Source organism: Bos mutus, chromosome 16 (assembly GCF_027580195.1).
Source record: "Bos mutus isolate GX-2022 chromosome 16, NWIPB_WYAK_1.1, whole genome shotgun sequence".
NCBI lineage: Eukaryota > Metazoa > Chordata > Mammalia > Artiodactyla > Bovidae > Bos > Bos mutus.
This window is the reverse complement of record NC_091632.1, coordinates 47024460-47046216: the sequence shown is the minus strand read 5'-3', so window position 1 is coordinate 47046216 and position 21757 is coordinate 47024460. Positions and strand designations below refer to the sequence as shown.

Sequence of the window (21757 nt, the reverse complement as noted above, 5' to 3'; positions counted from 1 at the left end):
GTCATTTTCTAGAATGAATATAACTCTGGTTTTCTTTGGGATGAGAACTTTTTTTGGTTGAAGGGATGTGTGTGGTTCTCCTTTTTGTGTATCATAATTGATACCCTTTACATAGAACAATGATTTATATATTTGAAGATACTGGTGATCATTTGGTTGTCATGATCATTCGTTTTATGATCATTAAAATGAATGATCATAGTTAAATTCATTATATTATCATTATCATTATATTATATTATCAATTATATCAATATATCAATTATATTATCATTATAATATTATCATTAGTTAATATTATATCTATAGATAATAGTCCCTAATCAAAAAAATTTTATAAACCAGCATGTTCTATTTTAAGTATTTATAGGCCATTCTTGTTTTCATCTAAATGCTAGTGAACCACAAGTAAATGTTGACAGTAGTGTTAATATTTATTGAAACAGTGAAAAATAGAATTTGAAATGGTTTATTATCACAAAATATCAAATACAGACTTTTGTATAATAAAGCATCTGGGCATGTGAGTTCTGTCTTAAGAATCCAGCTTTGAGAAAATCTGAGGTTTTGTTAAACTAATGTTACCTCATTGCATTGATGGTTACCAATATTAAAATACAAAATGGTGTTTTGGAGTAAGGATACTTTCTTCCTCATTAGCTTTTAAAATATGTCTGATTATTTCACTCCAGTATGAACAGCATGTATTAATGTTAAGTGTCATAGATGAGTATAATTTTCTTTCACCTTTTCTTTGGACAGAGGATGACCCAGTTTTCACTAGACAAGATAGCAATCGCAGTGAGAAAGAGACCATGCAGGTAGCACATGAACCAGAACCAGAATCAGGGTCTCAGCCTCGGCCTGCTGTATTATCTGGCTATTTTAAACAGTTTCAGAAGTCTTTACCACCACGATTCCAGCGGCAGCAGGTAACAATAAAAACATTTTATCTTGTACGTGTGTTTGAAAGGTTTATTGTTCAGTAGTATGAGAAATAATTTAACATAAAATTCAAAATACCCAAAACATACAAATTTCCTCTGAAAAGTTTGCCTCTTTTAAATTAGTAAAAGTTTGTTGATATGGGCTTTATACGTTCCTTTTTTTCTGCCTCATCTTCCTTTCTAGGAAATGGTTTCTTGCAGTAAAATCAATGAGTGATTAGTTGCTCAAGTATAAGGCAGAATGTCATAACTGAACCTGTGTTCTCTTGTCTTGCCATCTCTCACTGTCAAATGTGTTTTGAGTTCTTTTCCCTTAGGATTTCAAAAAAGTCTGTTTTCCAATATGATTGGTTGTATTAATTTATCACATGGAACTAAAGGCTCAAAATGTGAGATCCTGCCTATTTTTTCAGGAACAGATGAAGCAGCAGCAGTGGCAGCAGCAGCAACAGCAGGGTGTGCTTCCGCAGACGGTTCCTTCTCAGCCATCCGGCAGTGCTGTCCCTCCACCACCACACAGACCTCTTTACCAGCCCATGCAGCCTCACCCCCAGCACTTGGCTTCCATGGGTTTTGATCCAAGGTGGCTCATGATGCAGTCATACATGGATCCTCGGATGATATCAGGTAGACCTGCCATGGATATTCCACCCATTCATCCTGGTAAGTTGAAATTGGCATTGTCTCCTGGCTTACTTGCAGTTGTGCAAGTTTAGAGTTTTTCATTTTCCCCACAATTTTAGTCTTACTTCCTTTGAGAGTGAAAATCTAGTAAGAACTTGTATAAGACTTCTTAGTCATAAAATGATATATCGTCTTTGAGCACAGAGTAGTTAAATTCCAGTTACTATACCAACAGTGTGGAAGACCAAAATACTGTACTTTCTGTTTTGTGAATATTACTTCAAAAATTTCAGATGGAAAAATTACTATCTTAGTTATAATATCTATTGTTTGCTGCATTGTTTTCATTCTTTCAGGTGTTTCAGCATTTTAATTTTATGCATATGTTATATATTACAGCTATTTTTTCTGTCATTTACCAGCCTACCACCTGAATTTCCTAATAGGTTAGCTAGAAACAAATAAAATAGCTGTGTTTATCAGAATAAATTCAGATAATCCAGCACCAAGATGGTACAGAGGAAAATTTAGAGGGGATAAAAATACAATCAAGAATTACATCTTGATTTTAAAATTTATACTGAAAAAATTTTTTAATTTATTTATATTAGTTGGAAACTAATTACTTTACAATATTGTAGTGGTTTTTGCCATACGTTGATATGAATCAGTCATGGGTTTACCTGTGTTTCCCATCCTGAACCCCTCTCCCACCTCCTTCCCCATCCCATCCCTCTGGGTCATCCCAGTGCACCAGCCCTGAGCACCCTGTCTCGTGCATCAAACTTGGACTGGCGATCTGTTTCATATAGAATAGCATTGAAACATGTATATTATCATATATGAAAACTTTAAATTTAAGAGACATAATGTATGGCATACTGATCAACTAATTAAATTAATAGAATTTTCTATGGGAAATGTTTTTCTGAAAATTCATCACTTGGTGGTAATTCTCAAAATGTTCAACATGCACAGAGTCGTGATACTTATTATCTGATTTTTATAGGCATTATCTTTTCTTTCCTTTAAAGTAAAATAGACTGTTCTTATGGTTTTGCTTGTGTTGCTTCCTGGATTTTTAAATCTATTTATTTAACAGCAACAATAAAAATCTCATTCACAGAAAAATTCAATTTTCACTGATGATTTTTTGAGTTAATCAGTTTTACTTGCCAAAAGTATTTCTTTAAATATAGAGATGTCCAAATAGTAATTAAGTATTAATCTGGATACTGTATTAACCTGGATACCGTGTCTATAATGATTCTGTTTCCTTTGTTTTCTCCCTGCACTCTGATCTTTTTGTGATCTTTTGTGTAGGAATGATTCCTCCTAAGCCACTAATGAGACGAGATCAGATGGAAGGGTCACCAAACAATTCTGAGTCATTTGAGCATTTGGCTCGCTCTGCAAGAGATCATGCGATTTCGCTCTCTGAGCCTCGAATGATGTGGGGGTCAGATCCCTATCCTCATACTGAGCCTCAGCAGGCCACCACTCCCAAGGCAGCAGAAGAACCTGAGGATGTAAGGTAATTATTAAAGTCATTAGCAAGCCAATAGAATATTGTGGGGAAATGAAAACTATGTAGACTCCCTGGAGATCATTCTGACTTAGGACTGAGCCACAGATCTGATTTTCTACCATTTAATATGCCTTATTTCATTCTAGGATGTATTTTCCTTTGCCCAGCATTTAGTATTAATTGATTAGGGCATTTTGCGACATAGTTCTTTCTGTACCCTTATTTAAATACTGAAATTTAGTGGTAGCTGTCAAAATTGTCAAGATTCTCCTGTACTTGACATATAGTCTGGCTAAAGTGTTGATATAATTCTTCCACTTATTGAGAAATGTTAGACATTTAATTATCAATGTCTTATGGAAGTTTTCTAAGGTCAAGTTAAGGGTAAACACTAATTTACTGTTACTTTGAAGTATCAGACAATTGGTGATCTTCAGTAATTTATAATGATAAGTTTGAGCTTTTGCCCTTTTAAGGAATTTGTTTTATGATGTTTTAAAATTCTGATTCATTGGGAAAGATGGACCTACTCTAGTGTACTCTGGTTATAAGTGAAAATTACCAGTTTTGATAGATAAAGCTTTCACATAAGCATGGTCTAAACTTCTTTTTCTCAAGGACTGAGTTTCATTTCTTTTTAATTGAGGGGAGTAGAAACATAACACAATATCTACCCTCCTGTCAAATTTTTAAGTATATAGGACAGTGTTGTTAACTGTAAGCATAACATTGTATAATGGATCTCTAACTTTTTCATCTTGCACAACCAAAATTTTTTACCCATTTCATCACAACTCATTTTCCCCTTCCTCCTACTCCCTGGTAATTACTTCTTTATGGACTAGTTTTATTATATTAATAGTTTATAGTTTTATTATATTAATAGTTTGTATAAGTGGGATCATACAGTATTTGTTCTTCTGTGACTGGTTTATTTCATTTAGTGTAATATCCTCATCTATGATGTAGCATATAGCAGGATTTTCTTTCTTTAAACAACATGCTGTTGTATGCATATACATGTTCTTAACCCATTCATCTGCAGTAGACATTTGGGTTGTTTCTATCTCTTGGCTCTTACGAATAATGTTGCACTGAACTTTTTGTAGAGACATAAGGTTCTTTATGATTAGGACCCATTTTTGTTTTTAAATTGGAGGGATTATTTTGCTGTACATGTACATATGAAAAAGATTTTTGCTGTGATGGCTATTAATTCTTTGAATTCTCATTATCATAGGCCTGAAGCTCCATTGGATCAGGAACAGATAACTGCTGCCTATCCTGTAGAACATGGTCAGTTAGAGGTTCATCCAAAACCAGACTTTGTCAGAGAATCAAGTGAGACAGACGTACAGAAGTTTTTAAGCAGATCAGTGGAAGACATTAGACCTCGTCATACTGACACAAATAGTCAGTCTACTTGTTTTGATGTACCTGATCAAAAGACTATAACCACTCCTCAAGAAGAGCGAATTTCAGCGGGAGAAAGTCAGCCTGCCAGGAAAAGAAGTGTTTGCCATGGATCTAACCATACTCAAAAATCAGAGGAGCTGAGGAATGAGCCATCTGCAAACATTCCTAAAGTAACTAGCAGAGGTATTGATTCAAAAGAACCAGCAGAAAGGCCAGAGGAAAAACCAAAAAAAGAGGGCTTTATCCGATCTTCTGATGGACCAAAACCTGAGAAATTGTATAAATCTAAATCGGAAACTCGTTGGGGCCCAAGGCCTAGCTCCAACAGAAGAGAAGAAGGTAACGACAGGCCTGTGAGAAGATCAGGTCCTATTAAAAAACCTATACTTAGAGATATGAAAGAAGAACGGGAGCAAAGGAAGGAGAAAGAAGGAGAAAAGGGAGAAAAGGTCACTGAAAAAGTGGTGAAACCTGAAAAGACAGAAAAGAAAGAACCTCTTCCTCCACCACCCGCACCACCTGCAGCACCAGTTCAGCCACAGTCGGTTCCACCACAACCTCAACCAGAACCAGAGAAGCTTCCTTCAGTAGAAACTTCGCCTTCAACTTTGGTACAAAAGCCACCTCAAGATACCGAGAAGCCTTTGGAATCTGTAAGTAGTGTTGAGGTAGAGCCTGCAGTTAAAACCGTAAACCAACAAGCTGTCACAGCACCAATAGTCAAGGAAGAAAAGCAGCCTGAGAAAGTCATCAGCAAAGACCTTGTTACAGAGAGAACTCGACCAGATTCAAGACCAACAGCTAAAAAAGAATCCACTTTACCCCCTAGGACCTACTGGAAAGAAGCTAGAGAGAGAGATTGGTTTCCAGATCAGGGATACAGAGGTCGAGGCCGAGGTGAATATTACTCCAGAGGGCGAAGCTACAGAGGCTCTTATGGAGGACGCGGCAGGGGCGGCAGAGGGCACACTCGAGATTATCCTCAGTACAGAGACAGCAAGCCACGAGCAGAGCACGTGGCCCCAGGGCCCCTCAGGCAGCGGGAAGAAAGTGAAACACGGAGTGAGAGCTCGGACTTTGAAGTTGTTCCCAAAAGAAGACGACAGCGAGGTTCAGAGACTGACACAGACAGTGAAATTCATGAAAGTGCAAGTGACAAGGATAGTTTAAGCAAAAGTAAGCTTCCCAAAAGAGAGGAACGGCCTGAAAGCAAAAAACCTATAAAGCCTCAGTCTTCTTTCAAGCCTGAAAATCATGTCCGAATAGATAACAGACCTCTAGAAAAATCTTTTGTAAGGGATGATGATAAATCTAAACCAGGCTTCCTTCCTAAAGGAGAGCCTACAAGGCGAGGCAGAGGGGGAACATTCAGACGTGGTGGAAGAGATCCTGGAGGTCGCCCATCACGCCCTTCTACCTTACGAAGACCTGCTTATCGGGATAATCAGTGGAACCCAAGGCAGACAGAAGCTCCTAAACCAGACATTGGGGAGCCACCAAGGAGACACGAGCAGTTTATCCCTATCCCAGCAGATAAACGGCCTCCAAAATTTGAACGAAAATTTGACCCAGCTAGAGAGAGGCCCCGAAGGCAGCGTCCTACGCGACCACCAAGGCAAGATAAACCTCCCCGATTTAGACGACTAAGGGAGAGGGAGGCTGCTTCAAAAACCAATGAGGTGGCAGTGCCCACAAATGGCACAGTTAATAATGTGGTTCAGGAACCAGTTAACACTGCTGGGGATATTTCTGGGAATAAGACACCGGACTTATCTAACCAGAACTCTTCAGATCAGGCAAATGAAGAATGGGAAACAGCCTCTGAAAGCAGTGATTTCAATGAGAGGCGTGAGAGGGATGAAAAAAAAAATGCTGATTTGAATGCTCAAGTGGTGGTAAAGACGGGAGAGAATGTTGTACCTCCAAAGAGGGAAATAGCAAAGAGAAGTTTTTCTAGTCAGCGACCTGGCATAGATCGCCAGAATCGGCGTGGTAACAATGGTCCACCCAAATCCGGAAGGAATTTCTCAGGTCCTAGGAATGAAAGGAGAAGTGGCCCACCATCAAAAGGTGGAAAGCGAGGGTGAGTATTTTATGTTACCTATAATTACTTTTGCATCTTTTGGCGGGGGCAGGCGGTGGGGGTCTGGGGTATGCTACTCAGCTTGTGGCATCTTAATTCCCCAGCCAGGAATTGAACCAAGGCCCTTGGCAGTGGAAGCTCAGGGTCCGCGAATGGCTGCTTTTGCACCTTTAGAGAAACTAAAAGTATACTTCTTGGTTGAACTATGCAAAGGCATCAGTCTATAGAGGATCAAGACAGTCTTCTCCTGTAGGTGGTTTTTTTTTTTTTCTATTCTAAAAGTGTAAGAGTGCTTGAGAAAGAGGTTGTTAGTGGATCACAGAAGTCCTTGCCTATTGTTCAGTTCAGTTCAGTCGCTCAGTTGTGTCCTACTCTTTGCGACCCCATGAATTGCAGCATCTCCCAAAAGAGTCCTGTTAGAAATTTGTAGCTTTGGGAAAATCAACACACCCAAGAACAGGACATATACAATGTCTTCCATTTGGTAGATCATCTTACTAATGATGAGTAGCCTGCCTTTCTTGATTTCTCTCTGGAAAACTGTGGTGCTCACAGGTGTCCTCTGGGACTTAAATTAGTATGTTGTAATCATATTCAGTCCCTCTGTACTGGTTTCTAGAGAGTGAATGTTGAAATTTAAGGATACATTATATTCCCTCTCAAGTTGCAAACCTACAGTAAACCATCTAGCTTACAGAGAGGCCTGGAAAGCAAAGTCCTACCCCACCACCAGGGCCACCAGTAACACAAATAGCATTTGGCCTGTTCTTTTTAAATATTAAAATGCTGATTATAGTAAATTATTTTTTAGTACTAAGAAAATTATAAAGTAGCATTATTTCTAGTTTTAAATCTAGGCTCTGGTACTTCTATTTGTATAAATTCTCTGCTTCATCACCAGTAAAATGAGGAGAAAGCAGCAGAACTTTAAAAATGTGTGACGATTCCGTGACATGAAATTTATGAAACAATGTAACACCTGGTATATAGTCAGCAACTATTATTATGGTGTGCCCATTTTTTAAAAAAACAAATTCCCAGATTTGCAGCCTGAGCTGATAAGAAATTTATACGGACAAAATATTATCTTAATCTGTATTGGTTAGATACACTTAGCATGTCAGGTTACCATATCAGTCAGTAAGAAATATTTTCACTTCCTGATAATGTAGAAAAAGTTCCAGGAAAGTAATACTACCAAGTTGTGTTAATTGAGTACCAGTTTAACACAGAATTTAAACCTCCCTTTAAAAGTCAAAAGAATAGGATAATATATATAGTTACATTAACAATGTAGTTGTTGACTATAACCAAGCTATTTGAATTTCAAGTAGTAATACTCAAGGTTTCAGCTACTTTAGCAAGTCTTTTGTACCATATACATGGTAGCAACTTGAACCTGCAGACATAGCAGTTATGGCTATAGATTAATGTTTTCTAAGTGTCACATTTAGAAGAAATGAATTCATAGTTCACATGTTTGAGATCATGGTTTTTGTCAGGCTCTTGATAAGCTTTTATCTTGAGTAATACTATAGATTGAGCTGAAAATGAATTGATAAGCCCATTTTTCATGATGTATGTTCTTGAAGTTTTTATAAAATGAACCCAGGAAAAGAATTTGTTAACAGGAAAAAACCCTGTAGAAATATTTTTGGTTTGTGAAGTGAATTGTTTCCATATTAAAACTGGTTTTTAAAATGTTTATATATATATATGTATGTGTGTGTATAAATCTGATTGAACTTTTAAAACAAAGACTTGTAAGCATAGAATTCTTTACACTTTTTTTTCATATACCGCCCTCTTGTGGAGAAGATCCACCCGTGAATACTTTGGACTAGCTTAGATCACAGAAGTTTTCTGCTATGAACAATGTCGATTAGCTTGTTTATAAACATAATGAACACAGTAAGAATAGACACAGTTAAGAACCTTCAGGGAATAATTAGAATTCTAGAATTTAATTGCTGGAAAGAACTCTTGAGGAGCTAGTCTTATTTCCTGTATTGGGAAGCTCCATCTTAGTAAAGTTGTACCCAACAATAATCACTAAGGCATTTCTATCCCACTGTTACTTCTTCTTAGATTGAACTTTAGAAACTGCCACTAAGGGCATTTTTCTTTTGATCAAGTATATGGAGACAGTGGGCTTCCCAGGTTGTTCAGTGGTAAAGAATTCACCTGCCAATGCAGGAGATGCAAGAGACACAGGTTTGATCCCTGGTTTGGGAAGTAGAAAATGGCAACCCACTCCAGTATCCTTGCCTGGAAAATTCCATGGACAGGTGAGCCTGGCGGGCTACAGTCTATGGAGTCAAAAAAGAGTCGGTTATGACTGAGCAGCTAAGCCACACGCCACACACACATGTGGAGCTAGTAATAAAATCTCAGATTATTGTTTTGTAGGCCATTTGATGACCAGTCGGCAGGCACAAGTGGTGCTGATCCTGTCAATGGCAGCTCTGCACACCATCAAGAAGGAGCACCTAATGGTACAGGACAAAAGAACTCCAAAGATTCTACTGGGAAAAAAAGAGAAGACCCCAAACCAGGCCCTAAGAAACCCAAAGAGAAAGTGGATGCGTTGTCACAGTTTGATCTCAACAACTATGCAAGTGCGTTTCAGATCACCTTTGTCTGTCTGTCTGTTGTCTGTCTGTCCATCTGTTACATTTAAGTAGATACTATAAATAAATAAGTCATCAAAAAAAGAAAGTTGGACTTCAAGGTAGACATAGAGACTGATGATGAATCACAGATAGAGCTCTAACTGAAATAACACCTTTTACCATACCTGTGAGTGCTCGATAAAATTCTAGTTAAAAATAATCCACAGTTTCACTTTTCTTAAGAAAGTAAATTAACCACTCTTCCTTGCTAAACGGATGTGGGGGGACACACAGAAATTCAAATGAAGATGCTTTGTATATATGCTGTGTTTGAAAAGAGAGAAGTGTTAACCTCAATGAATTATGACCTTGAGAAAATTGGTATCTAAGATACGGTAAACACAGAATAAATAATAGGATGGGAGGTAGTGTTGCTGTAGATAAATACTTTCAGAAAGCCATGGAGTGATGGGATGTCAAATGTGAAGGATAACACAGCCAGAAGGAAATGCATGATGAAGACGTTAACAAGGAATCTCTAAGAGTAGACACTTACACAGACGAATATTGGTATTTCCCATTCATTCAGATGAGACTTAAGCTCAAAATACTAAGTAAGATTGAGACTAGATAGTAGTAATGGGAAACTGGTTAGGTACTGTTGTTGTTGCATATTAGAGATGTTGATAAGAGTTTTCTTTCATCTAGTTAATGGTTGTTTATACATATTCAATTTGATTCAGGCCCAGGACCTTGACATTATTATTTATAGACCAGCTATTTTCAAAACGGGGTCTTTAGACCATCATCATCACCTGGAAGTTTGTGAGAAAAACAAAATCTTAGGCCCTACCCCAGGTCTACTGAATCAGAAACTCTTTGCATGTGAAGCAATCTGTGTTTTAACAAGTTCTCCAGGGGATTCTAATTCCATTGCACACAAACTTGAGAGCGAATTCTGGACTATCATTTTAGGATTCGTGTGGAAAAGAAAGAATCATAACTGTATGTTTTAAGAATGTTTAGATTCTTTAGAACTGTGGTTCTTAACAGGGATGATTCTGTACCCTAGGGGCATATGACAATTTCTAGAGACATTTTTGGTGTTGCAGCTGGTGACTAGATGTTACTGGCATTTGTATATTTATATATATGTATATATTTGTCAGCCTCAGGTTTTAGCTACAGCACGTGGGCTTCTCTCAGGTTGTGGTGCACGGTCTCTAGAGCTCGAGGTCTCAGTAGTTGGTGGTACACAGGCTTAGTTGCTCCTTGACCTGTGGGATATTAGTTCTCTGACCAGGGATTGAACCACGTCCCCTGCACTGGAAGGTGGATTCTTAACCACTGGGCCTCCAGAAAAGTCACCTACTGACATATTCGTGGGTTTAGGCCCAGAAATGCTGCTAAATGTTTTATAGTGCACAGAACAGCTAACTCACAATGTTAACAGGCTAAAGTTAGAAAGCTTTGATTTAAAGTAAATTCATAGGAAATTTGGATGCTTGTGTGGTCCATGAGAAGAGAGACTAGCATCCATCTAGACATCACATTTGGAAAATGACAAGTGAAGATAACAGAAGTCCACAGAACATGGCAGATTTGTCTTCTCAAATATTTGTTTACTAGTTTTTCCAAACAACTTCTGGAATATATTTGCAAAGTATTATTAAGACAATATAAAAAGGTAAGTATTGTTTCTGAATTTATAATGAAAATTGAGCTATTAGTTTTAACTTGTTGAAGTTTTGTGTTTGTTTTTTTTTTTTTACAACATTTAAAAAATTATTTTTGGCTGTGCTGTGTCTTCATTGCTACAAACACCAGCTTCTCATTGTGATGGCTTCTCATATTGCAGAGCACAGCCTCTAGGCACACGGCTTTAGTAGTTGTGGGGCACTAGTTTAGTTGCCCCACGACATGTGGAATCTTCCTGGACCAAGGATCAAACACGTGTGCCCTGCCTTGGCAGGCGACCTCTCAGCCACTGGACCACCAGAGAAGTCCTTTAATTAATTTTGAGTGATCTTTAGGTTCTTTAAAATAATCTAAATTTCCTAAAATTAGTTCCAAATGTTACATAGCACCAGACAAGAACGTGGTGTTGATCACAAAGTATTGTTCTCATGTCCATAAATGCTTTACACAGTTGAGTGAACTATTCAAAAGGTTTATAAAGGAGCTCTTAGGCAAGAAAATGAAAATAATTAGTGATGGTATGACTATGAGGACAAGCTTTACACACACTTTCTAGTTTAAGTGAAAAACCAAGACAAATTTAGAATTATGAAGAGGTCTCTTTGAGTGCATAACACCCTTTGAAATGTTGAACTAAAACCTTGCATTGAGGTAAGCATATGCTCTGTTTTACACAGTTAATTTCATAAAGGATTTAAAACACAAATAGAAGTGCCACAGATAAATCAGAATCAATGTTTTTCCTTTTAAATCAGATTTTTGTTAAACAGACTAACAGTAATAGGTTTGTAAAGAGTGAAAGCCAATCTTAGTATTTTTTTCCCCTGTCAGTATTTCTATGAATGTGAATTTTTAGCTATTTAAAAAGAACTGTTTGCAGGTAGATTCCCTTTGGTCTACTCTGGGTCATATTCTCTTGGCAACCCCCGCAAGTTATCACCGTTCTGAATTGTATGTATATCATTGCCAAGCAATTTTTAGTTACGTGTTCCCCAATCACAACATAGTATAGGACTTTATGGTGCAGTGGATAGGAATCTGCCTGCCAGTGCAGAGAACTTGGGTTCAATCCCTGGTCTGGAAAAATCCGACATGCCCTGGAGCAACTAAGCCCATGCACAACAACTACTGAAGCCCTCATAGGGCCTGTGCTCCACAACCAAAGAACAGCGCCGGTTCTCCATAGCGAGAGAAAGCCCACACACAGCAACAAAAGACCTAGTGCAACCAAAAAATTACAATAAATTCATTAATTATATTAAAAAAGAATCCCTGCTTTAAAAAACCCCATATATTTATATTGTTTGCAAAATTAATTTATTTGAATTGCCTCACCCGTTTCTTAAATTCATTGTGTAAGCTTTATACCTGCAACCCAAAATCATATCACCTGGACTGTTTTTATTTTTCTTTTAAATGTTAATGGGTCTAAATTTCTTATACTGACTAGAATGTATAGGGTAATTTAACAAGGTAGAATAATTGTTCGGAGAAGGCAATGGCACCCCACTCCGGTACTCCTGCCTGGAGAATCCCATGGACGGAGGAGCCTGGAAGGCTGCGGTCCATGGGGTCGCTGAGGGTTGGGCACGACTGAGCGACTTCACTTTCATTTTTCACTTTCATGCATTGGAGAAGGAAATGGCAACCCACTCCAGTGGTCTTGCCTGGAGAATCCCAGGGACGGGGGAGCCTGGTGGGCTGCCGTCTATGGGGTCGCACAGAGTCGGACACGACTGAAGTGACTTAGCCATAGCAGCAAAATAATTCTTAGACAATGCATTGAAAGTGTATCTTAAATTGTTCTTCTGCTGTACATACATTATGATATATGTACATCTATATCACTTTACATTCCCATGGAACTTTAACATATTTCATGTTTTTAACAGCTCCACATTGTAGACAATAGTCTACATAAACTAAAGGCATTAAGAATCAAAAGAGCAGCTTGGCTTGTCAGTAGCATGTTGTTAGCAAATCAGCCTCTTAGAGCTTATTGCGTCCTTTGAAAAGGGGAAACAATAGTAATGCCCACTTCTTAGAATGGTTAGATGCAAATAAGATAAAAGTGCTAACATAGCTCTTCATAGCACGATACACATCTTGAGACCAGGAGAGGTAAAGTGATTTGACTATAAGATAAAAGACTTTTGATTTTTCTTTTTTTTCTTTTTTAAAAAAAAGGCATTACCACTTCATTGCTTAAGGGAAAAAAAGATGTATACCATTCATAGCAGGTAGTTTTAGGGCTTGATTTATCTATGAAACCTTCAAATTTTAGTAATGGCTATTTTATGGTGTGGGAAATGGGTTATTTTATGAATTATAAGTATTGGATTTTTGCCTTTTTTATTTTTAATCATTATTGGAATAAACGTTTCTGTTTTATCTTTTCAATTGAAAAAAATTTCACTTTAAATCTTATTCTATTCCTATAGGTGTTGTTATAATTGATGACCATCCTGAAGTAACAGTAGTTGAAGACCCCCAGTCAAATTTGAATGATGATGGTTTTACTGAAGTGGTATCTAAAAAACAGCAGAAGCGTTTACAGGATGAAGAACGCCGAAAGAAGGAAGAACAAATAATACAGGTTTAGTGTTTCAGTTTGTTGCTGCTAATTTGGATTATTGCCCAAAATATACTAGGAAATGGTTGAGGTTTCTTCCCACCTTTAAGGTCAGGGCTGTATTTATTATTCAAGTGCTGAGAATGACCTGATTTTTCACAACTTTAAACTGTTTTTAACCGCAGTGAGATCAGTTTTAAATAAAATGTAATTACTGTATCTCACTATCTGCCTTAGAGAAGATCATCTTCATTTCAGAGCAACGTATTTGCCCCATCTTACTTCATTGCAGTGTTAAAAGTTTTTAAATCATGGAAATCTAATGAACACAACTGCCATGATCTCTAATAACTTGCAGATTCATGACCTAAACCAATTTCTCTTATAATCTAAATTAGTTTATTTAAATGCATAGTATGAATCACAGTAAGTTAAATTTTTCTTTTTATCGACTCATACACCCATTTTGCTAAATGCTGAACTAGTATAAACATAAATAGAGCACGTGGGTCACAGTGATAAAGAGCCCTAATAGATTAGAAAGTTCTAAAACAGGAAGCACTGTAAAAATCCTATCTGTGTGATAATATTGAGTTTAATTGAGCATAGTCCTCGAACTAGATATTTTCCGAAGTCATTTATTGTTACTGTGTTTTAAGAAGGTAAATTAGTGCATACATTCTATATAGCATAACACCCACCAACACTCTCAGAATTAATGTTTTTGTGGCAAACATCAGTTGAGTGGAACCAATAATTTTTTGTCAGGTAGAGTCCGATTTTGCTGCCAAATGAAATTAGTGCAAATTTACTTAATTTCTTTAATTTCAGAATTGTGAAAAGAGCTTGTGGACCTGTGTATCAAGAATATACGTTTTTTCCCCTATAGCATATTGGCTTCTCATAATTTAAAATCTCATTAGCAACCTTGATGTTTTTATTTTATTGAGTAGGTATTTTGTAAAGGAACTAAATTAGCAGTAGGTAACTTTGTTGGAAGATCTGTTCATGAACATTTCAGCAATGTTATTGACACAAATGATTCCTGCAAATTTTTTAAGGTCTGGAATAAAAAGAATGCAAATGAAAAGGGAAGAAATCAGACTTCTAAGCTCCCACCAAGATTTGCCAAAAAACAGGCTACAGGAACCCAGCAAGTACAGCCTCCAGCTTCAGCTCTAACCTCAGCTCCGGGTCCAGGGTCAACTTCAGCTCCAGTTCCAGCCACAACCCCAGCTCCAGTTCCAGCCTCAACCCCAGCTCCCCTTCTAGCATCACCCGTAGCTTCTGTTCCAGCCCCTACTACAGTCCCAGTCTTAACCTCCACCTCAGCTCCACTCCCAGCCTTAGCCTCAGCCTCAGTTCCAGTTCCAGCCTCCACCCCAACTACAGCAATAGCCTCTTCTCCAGCTCCGGCTCCAACCCCAATCCTCGCCTCAGCTTCCTCTCCAGCCTCTGTCCCCATTCTTACCTCAGCCTCAATTCCCATCCTTGCTTCAGCCCTAGCACCAGCTTCAGCTCCACCTCCAGCCATCTCAGCCGCAGCTGTCCCTGCCTCAGCCCCGACAGCCCCAACCTCAGCCCCAGCCTCAGCCCCAACCCCCACCCTAGTCCAAGTCCCAGTCCCAGCTCCCACTGCCCCAGGTCAGACGCAGGGACAGACTCACAAACCAGTCCAAAGTCCACTACAGACTACAACACAATCTTCGAAACAGCCACCTCCTTCAATTAGACTACCTTCAGCTCAGACACCTAATGGCACAGATTATGTAGCCACAGGAAAACCCATCCAGACCTCTCAGTCACATGGCACTCTTACAGCTGAATTATGGGAGAACAAGGTGGCCCCACCAGCTGTGCTGAATGACATTTCTAAGAAATGTAAGTGTGCAACAGAGAAGTGAGGGGTGGGGAATGGTGTGGGAATTGAGAGTTTGTTTTCAATTTTATTTATAAACTCACGGGTTTTTTTCTAGCCATCTCTTTTTTTATTAGTAGGAAGCAATAACAGTAATCTGTAATCTTAGCTTCCTTTCTTAAAACCTTTATTTCTAAGTCAAGTGTGTTAAACTTTTAACAGCCATATTTTATGGACACAACTTTTTGTTGATAAAACAATGTACAGTTTTTTGGGGGAATCATTTATTTTGGTGTGCAAGAATCTCTTTAAATACCATGTGAAAAGTCACTTTTTTATGGTCTAGCTACCATTAAAAAAAGAAAGGGTTAAATGGATCATGAATTATTAACCTCTAAATTTTAATGGTCGTATTTCCTGTGACTTCTTTTCAGTAGGTCCCATTAGTCCACCACAGCCACCTTCTGTCAGTGCGTGGAATAAGCCCCTAACATCATTTGGATCAGCTACTTCATCAGAGGTAGGAGCAGATTTAGTAATGGCTTTTGTGGGGCTATTGTGGCAGTTTCCTTAAAACAGTTACTCAAACTTTGGCCTGTATCAGAATCACTTGGAGAGCTTAATTCCTGATTCTTAGTCTGCAAAAAACACCTTCCACTAATCTTGTATTTTAGATTCAGTTTCAGTGTGACCTCTTAAGGACCTTTTTCTAAGTGATTTAACCATATTTTAATTGTTGCATATCTTTTATCTAAACTTGTTACTTATTTTCTTTATCCATTATAGTGCAGATTCTGCAAGTTAGATTGGTAGTGTCTGCCTAGATCAGTGCCTAGCACAAACAAGGTGTTACATAAATTAGAAGTTTAAATGATAATTCCTAGGGTGTGTGCACTCCATTACCAATCACGAAGTGCTTTCATGTATATTAATTTTTGTTTTCAGAGCAGAAGTGGGTGACACTGGAATTCCTGTCTTTTTTCTGCTCCTCCATTAATTTATTCATCTATTTGTTGCTGTATTTGTTTACATTTTTTTTAATGATTTTTTACATTTAAGTTGAGGGTGTGATTTGTCCTACAGTTCAGGGCAATTAAAGCCAGAACTTTAAAACTTAAGTCTTGCCCTAGTTTTTATTTTATCAGTTGTTTTCTAATACAGATCAGTAGTAGTTAAAGGAATGCTGCTGCTGCTGCTGCTAAGTTGCTTCAGTCATGTCCGACTCTGTGCGACCCCATAGACGGCAGCCCACCAGGCCCCGCCGTCCCTGGGATTCTCCAGGCAAGAACACTGGAGTGGGTTGCCATTTCCTCCTCCAATGCATGAAAGTGAAAAGTGAAAGTCAAGTCGCTCAGTCGTGTCCGACTCTTAGCAACTCCATGGACTGCAGCCTACCAGGCTCCTCTGTCCATGGGATTTTCCAGGCAAGAGTACTGGAGTGGGGTGCCATTGCCTTCTCCCAGTTAAAGGAATACTTTCTTAAATTTAACCAATGTCAGTTATGGGACTTTTCAGATGGCGCTATAGTAAATAACTTGCCTTCCAATGCAGGAGATATAAGAGACACGGGCTCAGTCTCTGGGTCGGAAGGATCCCCTGGAAAAGGCCATGGCAACCCACTCCAATATTCTTGCCTGGAGAATTCCATGGACAGAGGAGCCTGGTGGGTTATAGTCCATGGGGTTGCAAAGAGTTGGACATGACTGAAGTGACTAGCATGCATGCATTATCAATTAATCTCAATTAGATGTAGATTGCTTTAAACCTTCTGTTGTACTTTTAAAATTTGTAGTATTACATAAATCATTCAGTCAAATTTGAACTCTACTTTGAAGCAAGTTTTTAAATGTTCTTTTACTAGGGAACAAAGAATAGTCAAGAAAGTGGAGTTGAAATTGGAATTGACACAATTCAGTTTGGTGCTCCAGCTTCAAATGGGAATGAAAATGAAATTGTTCCTGTGCTTTCGGAAAAAACTACCGACAAAATATCTGAACCTAAAGAACAACGGCAGAAGCAACCACGGGCAGGCCCTATCAAAGCCCAGAAGGTAAATACTGTTCGTGTTCCAGATACAATTGTATGAAAGCCACTAACATATAAGGAGAATAAATAGGTTTTTTAATTGGATTTAATTTCAGTGAAATGTCTTTGATCATGACGTGTTTTTGTCATAAATGTTGAATTTAGCTTCCAGATTTGAGTCCAGTTGAAAACAAAGAACATAAACCTGGTCCTATTGGAAAGGAACGTTCATTAAAAAATAGAAAAGTAAAAGATGCCCAACAGGTGGAGCCAGAAGGACAAGAGAAACCAAGTCCTGCTACAGTCAGAAGTACAGATCCTGTGACAACAAAGGAAACCAAAGCAGTTTCAGAAATGTCTACTGAAATAGGAACAATGATCTCAGTTTCATCCACAGAATATGGTACTAATGTGAAGGTAAGCAACAGGCAGTGATTACCAATTCAGTTGATGCAAGCCAGGTCTAACATGAATGGGGAAAACAGCAGCAACATACTTTTGGTTTTTTTTGGTTGAGGCATATAATTCTGTAGCTTATGTGGGTTATTATTTCTACAGAGATTTTATTTCATGGTGTGCATATGTGATCTAAAATTCCTTACAGTAAATTATTTCTTTCTGTGGAAACTAACTCTTAATTCTGGACTACTGAGTAGTTTAAAGTGAAAAAATATTTACACAAGACTAGAATGCTTTTTTGGAGAAAGCAATGGAAAATCCCATGGACAGAGGAGTCTGGTAGGCTGCAGTCCATGGGGTCGCTAAGAGTCGGACATGACTGAGTGACTTCACTTTCACTTTTCACTTTCATCATTGGAGAGGGAAATGGCAACCCACTCCAGTGTTCTTGCCTGGAGAATCCCAGGGATGGGGGAGCCTGGTGGGCTGCTATCTATGGGGTCGCACAGAGTCGGACACGACTGAAGCGACTTAGCAGCAGCAGCAGAATGCTTTTAAGTAAGTTTATAGACTTTGAAAGAATTGCTGCATATTTCTTTTTATTTTGTTAATAGAGTTATAATGGACCCCCTCCTTATCTTGCACACTAATGAGATTCTGAGGTTAGGAAATAACATTAACTTAGTAACTCTGGGTACTAAGAAAAGGAAAAGGAAATGGCAACCCCCTCCAGTACTCTTGCCTGGAAAATTCCATGGACGGAGGAGCCTGGTAGGTTACAGTCTATGGGGTCGCAAAGAGTTGGACACAATTGAGCGACTTCACAAGCCAAAGTAACTCCAGTATAGCCAGTTTTCTTCCAGAGTTGGAACAAGTCTGTTTCATTGGTTGAGCACCAGAGGAATGACTGACTTGCATTTAGGGTCTACATTGAATGGAAAAATGCATGTCTTTAAAAATACTCATTAAGGCAAGATAACACTGAGTGACTTATGGGGACTGACACTTGTGGGAGTTTTCTATCTGCCATTTGGTGTTCACTCTGGAACATATGCTCACTGAAAAGAAAGATGGATGGAACCTTTTATGTTACTTGAATATTCTTCTCTTTTTAATTGCCGTGCAACTTAGTTCATGGAGGTGAAAAGCTCATGTGATCTGACTCTACCATGTTTAAAGGAGAGATTCATGATGATAAACACGGAGTTTATCCTAAAATCTAATTATGACAACTAAGATCTTGACATTCATTATCCATGTTTTATTTTGAAGAAAACAAAAAATCAGTAGTTGAAAGTAAGCTATAGATTTGAGTATAAGAACCACACAGAGTTATTTTAGAAATCCACAGAAATAAATATTTGGTACTGTTGACAGCCTCCTATATTGCAGTATATATTTTAAATTTATAGGACTCTAGCAATGGTTGAAATGTGGTAGGTCCATGTTTGTTTTATCCCACTGTTGGTCTCTAAGATTTGAGTGTTAAGGTTTGGTATACTCTCCTGCTTTCTTCCAAAATAACTTTACAGCTGTTAGGCTGCCATTAGAAAGTGACTAACTCAATTTAAAACTTTTTTTTTTTCTCTCTCTTACAACTCCACAGGAGTCTGTAACAGACTATACTACACCTTCTTCCTCTCTGCCTAACACTGTGGCTACTAATAATGCAAAGATGGAGGATACTTTGGTTAATAATGTAAGTAATCAACTGGAGATGTGGCAGGTTTGGATAGGAACCTGGCTATTGTTACCTAAGAGTTGGCAGTAAGTTTGTATTTGGGAGCACTGTAATGTAATTAGAGGAAATAGTCAAAGCTGAGTTCTTTTTCCCCTGAAAATCATCACTTTAATATCCAGGCTTGTGATGCTTAGGCTTGATTTCATATGTACTAATCCTGTTAACCTGGTTTTGGTAAAAAAATTTTATTCTTAGTTTTCACATTCTACTGATTCAGCATTTAATTTTGTTGGTAATTTTGTTCTTAAATGACACCTTTTTATAATGCTGTGAAAGGCCGTTCACTTAAAAAGACGATTATTACTGAAGATTTATGTGTTTCTTTTTTAATTTGAAAAATGGTACTAGACATTAACGACTTCATTCCTCTTGTGAAGGGTTTATCTTCATAAACCCTTGAATACTCTATTAAAAGATGACAGTCATATAAATCTGGCTCTCGCCTCCCAAAGCAACCATGTTATAATTTAAGAATCTGTTAAATATTGGTACAGTCCAGTACTTTGCCTAGTTCACAGACTGACAGGTGAAAAATGAGTAAGCGGAAAAAAAAAAGCATTTAGAAGTTACATGTGTGGCTCTTGTTTTGTAGAGCAGATATGGTAGAAATTTGGTCATCTGCTCTTTTTTAAATATAGTCCTCGATAAACAAAGGCTTTTCTTTAAAAAATAAAAATAATAATAATAATCTTTACAAATACATTTAGAGAGCTCTTAAAAGGCTTCAATTCTATAACTTTGAGAATAAAAACTCTCAATTATGTTTTATTACAATGTTTTTGCTATGTTTTCTGTTTTTGTCTTTAGTGTCAGGTATAGAGACTTTTAGGTGAAATGCATTAAGGATCATTTAATCCAACTTTTGTAGTCTGGCTGAAGGAAAAGGTATAGAAAGGAAGAAGTCACACATTTTGTCTTTGTGATAGGAGAGCACTTTTGGAGCTGATGAATGTAATTTGTCCAATTTCCTCTTCCCCTGACCTTTTGAGGAAAGGTTTATTTAACTTTCTGTAGGAAACAATGGAATACTAGGGAAGGGCAAAAAGGCTTGGTCAGTTTAATACCTAGTGTCACTATGTGGATTATCAAGTAATGATAACTGAAATTGAATCAGTAATGTTTCAGTAAGGTTTAATTATATTTGAATTGTGGTGTCTTTTCTCATTTTAGAAAAATATAGAATATGTTACCTTTTCCAGAGTTATTATGATGCCTTCTGCCAAACTACCCTTTTCTAAAAATTTAATTTATAAAATATGAATATGAAAGGAAAGATCATTAATCTCAAAACCCTTAAAACTCATTAAATATCTTCATGAACGTTTTAATGGTTTCCGTCTGATCTGCAGGGCTAATTAACATAGTGGCTTGTATACAGAGGACTATTGAAGGGAAGATGCCCCGTCTTGTGTATAAGTAAATAGTCTGTGTTTGATTTTTAGCAGTGTATTCAGAATGTATTTGAAAACAAGCTCAGTTTGGGTCAGGGAGCATTTATAAAAAGTCATCAGTGTAAAATGATTTCACAGTGTTGCTTATTTGTGCCAAGTTTGGTGGTGATTCTGAGCTTAATATAGTGTTAAAAACAAATTTTCTATATGTAGAAATTTTTAGGACTTTTTGAAATGTCGCTTTTTTATTCATTAGGCTAGGGGTTCCATTTTATGCATAGAACTGTGGTCTTTTTAAAAATTAAACTGGGGAATTTCTTGTCAATCCAATGGTTGGGACTCTGCACCTAGAGTGCATGAGTTTAATCTCTGGTCGGGGAGCTAGGATTCCCACAAGCCACTTGGCCTGTCTAAAAAATAAAAATTAAACTGAAAGATGGCGTATTTCTCTTGTTGAGGCTTAACACACTTTTTTTAAGGATCTTAACTGATTTATCAGTTGTAGTACCTAATATTACAGTTGTTTTGAATCTTGGATGATTCATATCCATTTAAATCTTGAAGATTTAAATGCAGGTGTTCTTTTTGATCATTATAGCGCAGCTGTTTTAAAGATTTATAAAATAATCTCCATTAGATTGCCCATAGTATCACAAAGTGATTATCTTAAACCCCTCCCCAGCATTTCATTTTATTTAAACAACTGACTGAACCATCAAAATCAGTCATGTAGTAGTACATAATAAAATCTTAAGATCCAGAGAATTAGAAGAAAAAAAGAGATAAAGGTAGCAAGTTTCCAATATCTCAAGTTTCTACTAAATAACAGTACTTATCACAGTTATGTATTGCTACCATAATTT

General features: G+C 37.6%; 1 protein-coding gene across 14 annotated transcripts in view; it reads left to right on the top strand.

Annotated features, from left to right (window-relative positions):
- The window catches only part of PRRC2C (proline rich coiled-coil 2C), a 95334-nt gene that overhangs the window by 49456 nt on the left and 24121 nt on the right, over nucleotides 1-21757 (top strand). For 12 of the 14 annotated variants that reach the window (XM_070385296.1, XM_070385298.1, XM_070385297.1 and 9 more), the window contains 11 exons: nucleotides 763-932; nucleotides 1361-1610; nucleotides 2895-3105; nucleotides 4340-6598; nucleotides 9008-9216; nucleotides 13350-13504; nucleotides 14542-15361; nucleotides 15773-15858; nucleotides 17200-17388; nucleotides 17529-17780; nucleotides 19369-19461. In XM_070385296.1, coding sequence (XP_070241397.1) covers nucleotides 763-932; nucleotides 1361-1610; nucleotides 2895-3105; nucleotides 4340-6598; nucleotides 9008-9216; nucleotides 13350-13504; nucleotides 14542-15361; nucleotides 15773-15858; nucleotides 17200-17388; nucleotides 17529-17780; nucleotides 19369-19461 — 4694 coding nt within the window. The remainder of the gene's footprint in view (nucleotides 1-762; nucleotides 933-1360; nucleotides 1611-2894; nucleotides 3106-4339; nucleotides 6599-9007; nucleotides 9217-13349; nucleotides 13505-14541; nucleotides 15362-15772; nucleotides 15859-17199; nucleotides 17389-17528; nucleotides 17781-19368; nucleotides 19462-21757) is intronic. The other 2 variants (XM_070385295.1, XM_070385299.1) reach the window with 2 other exon arrangements.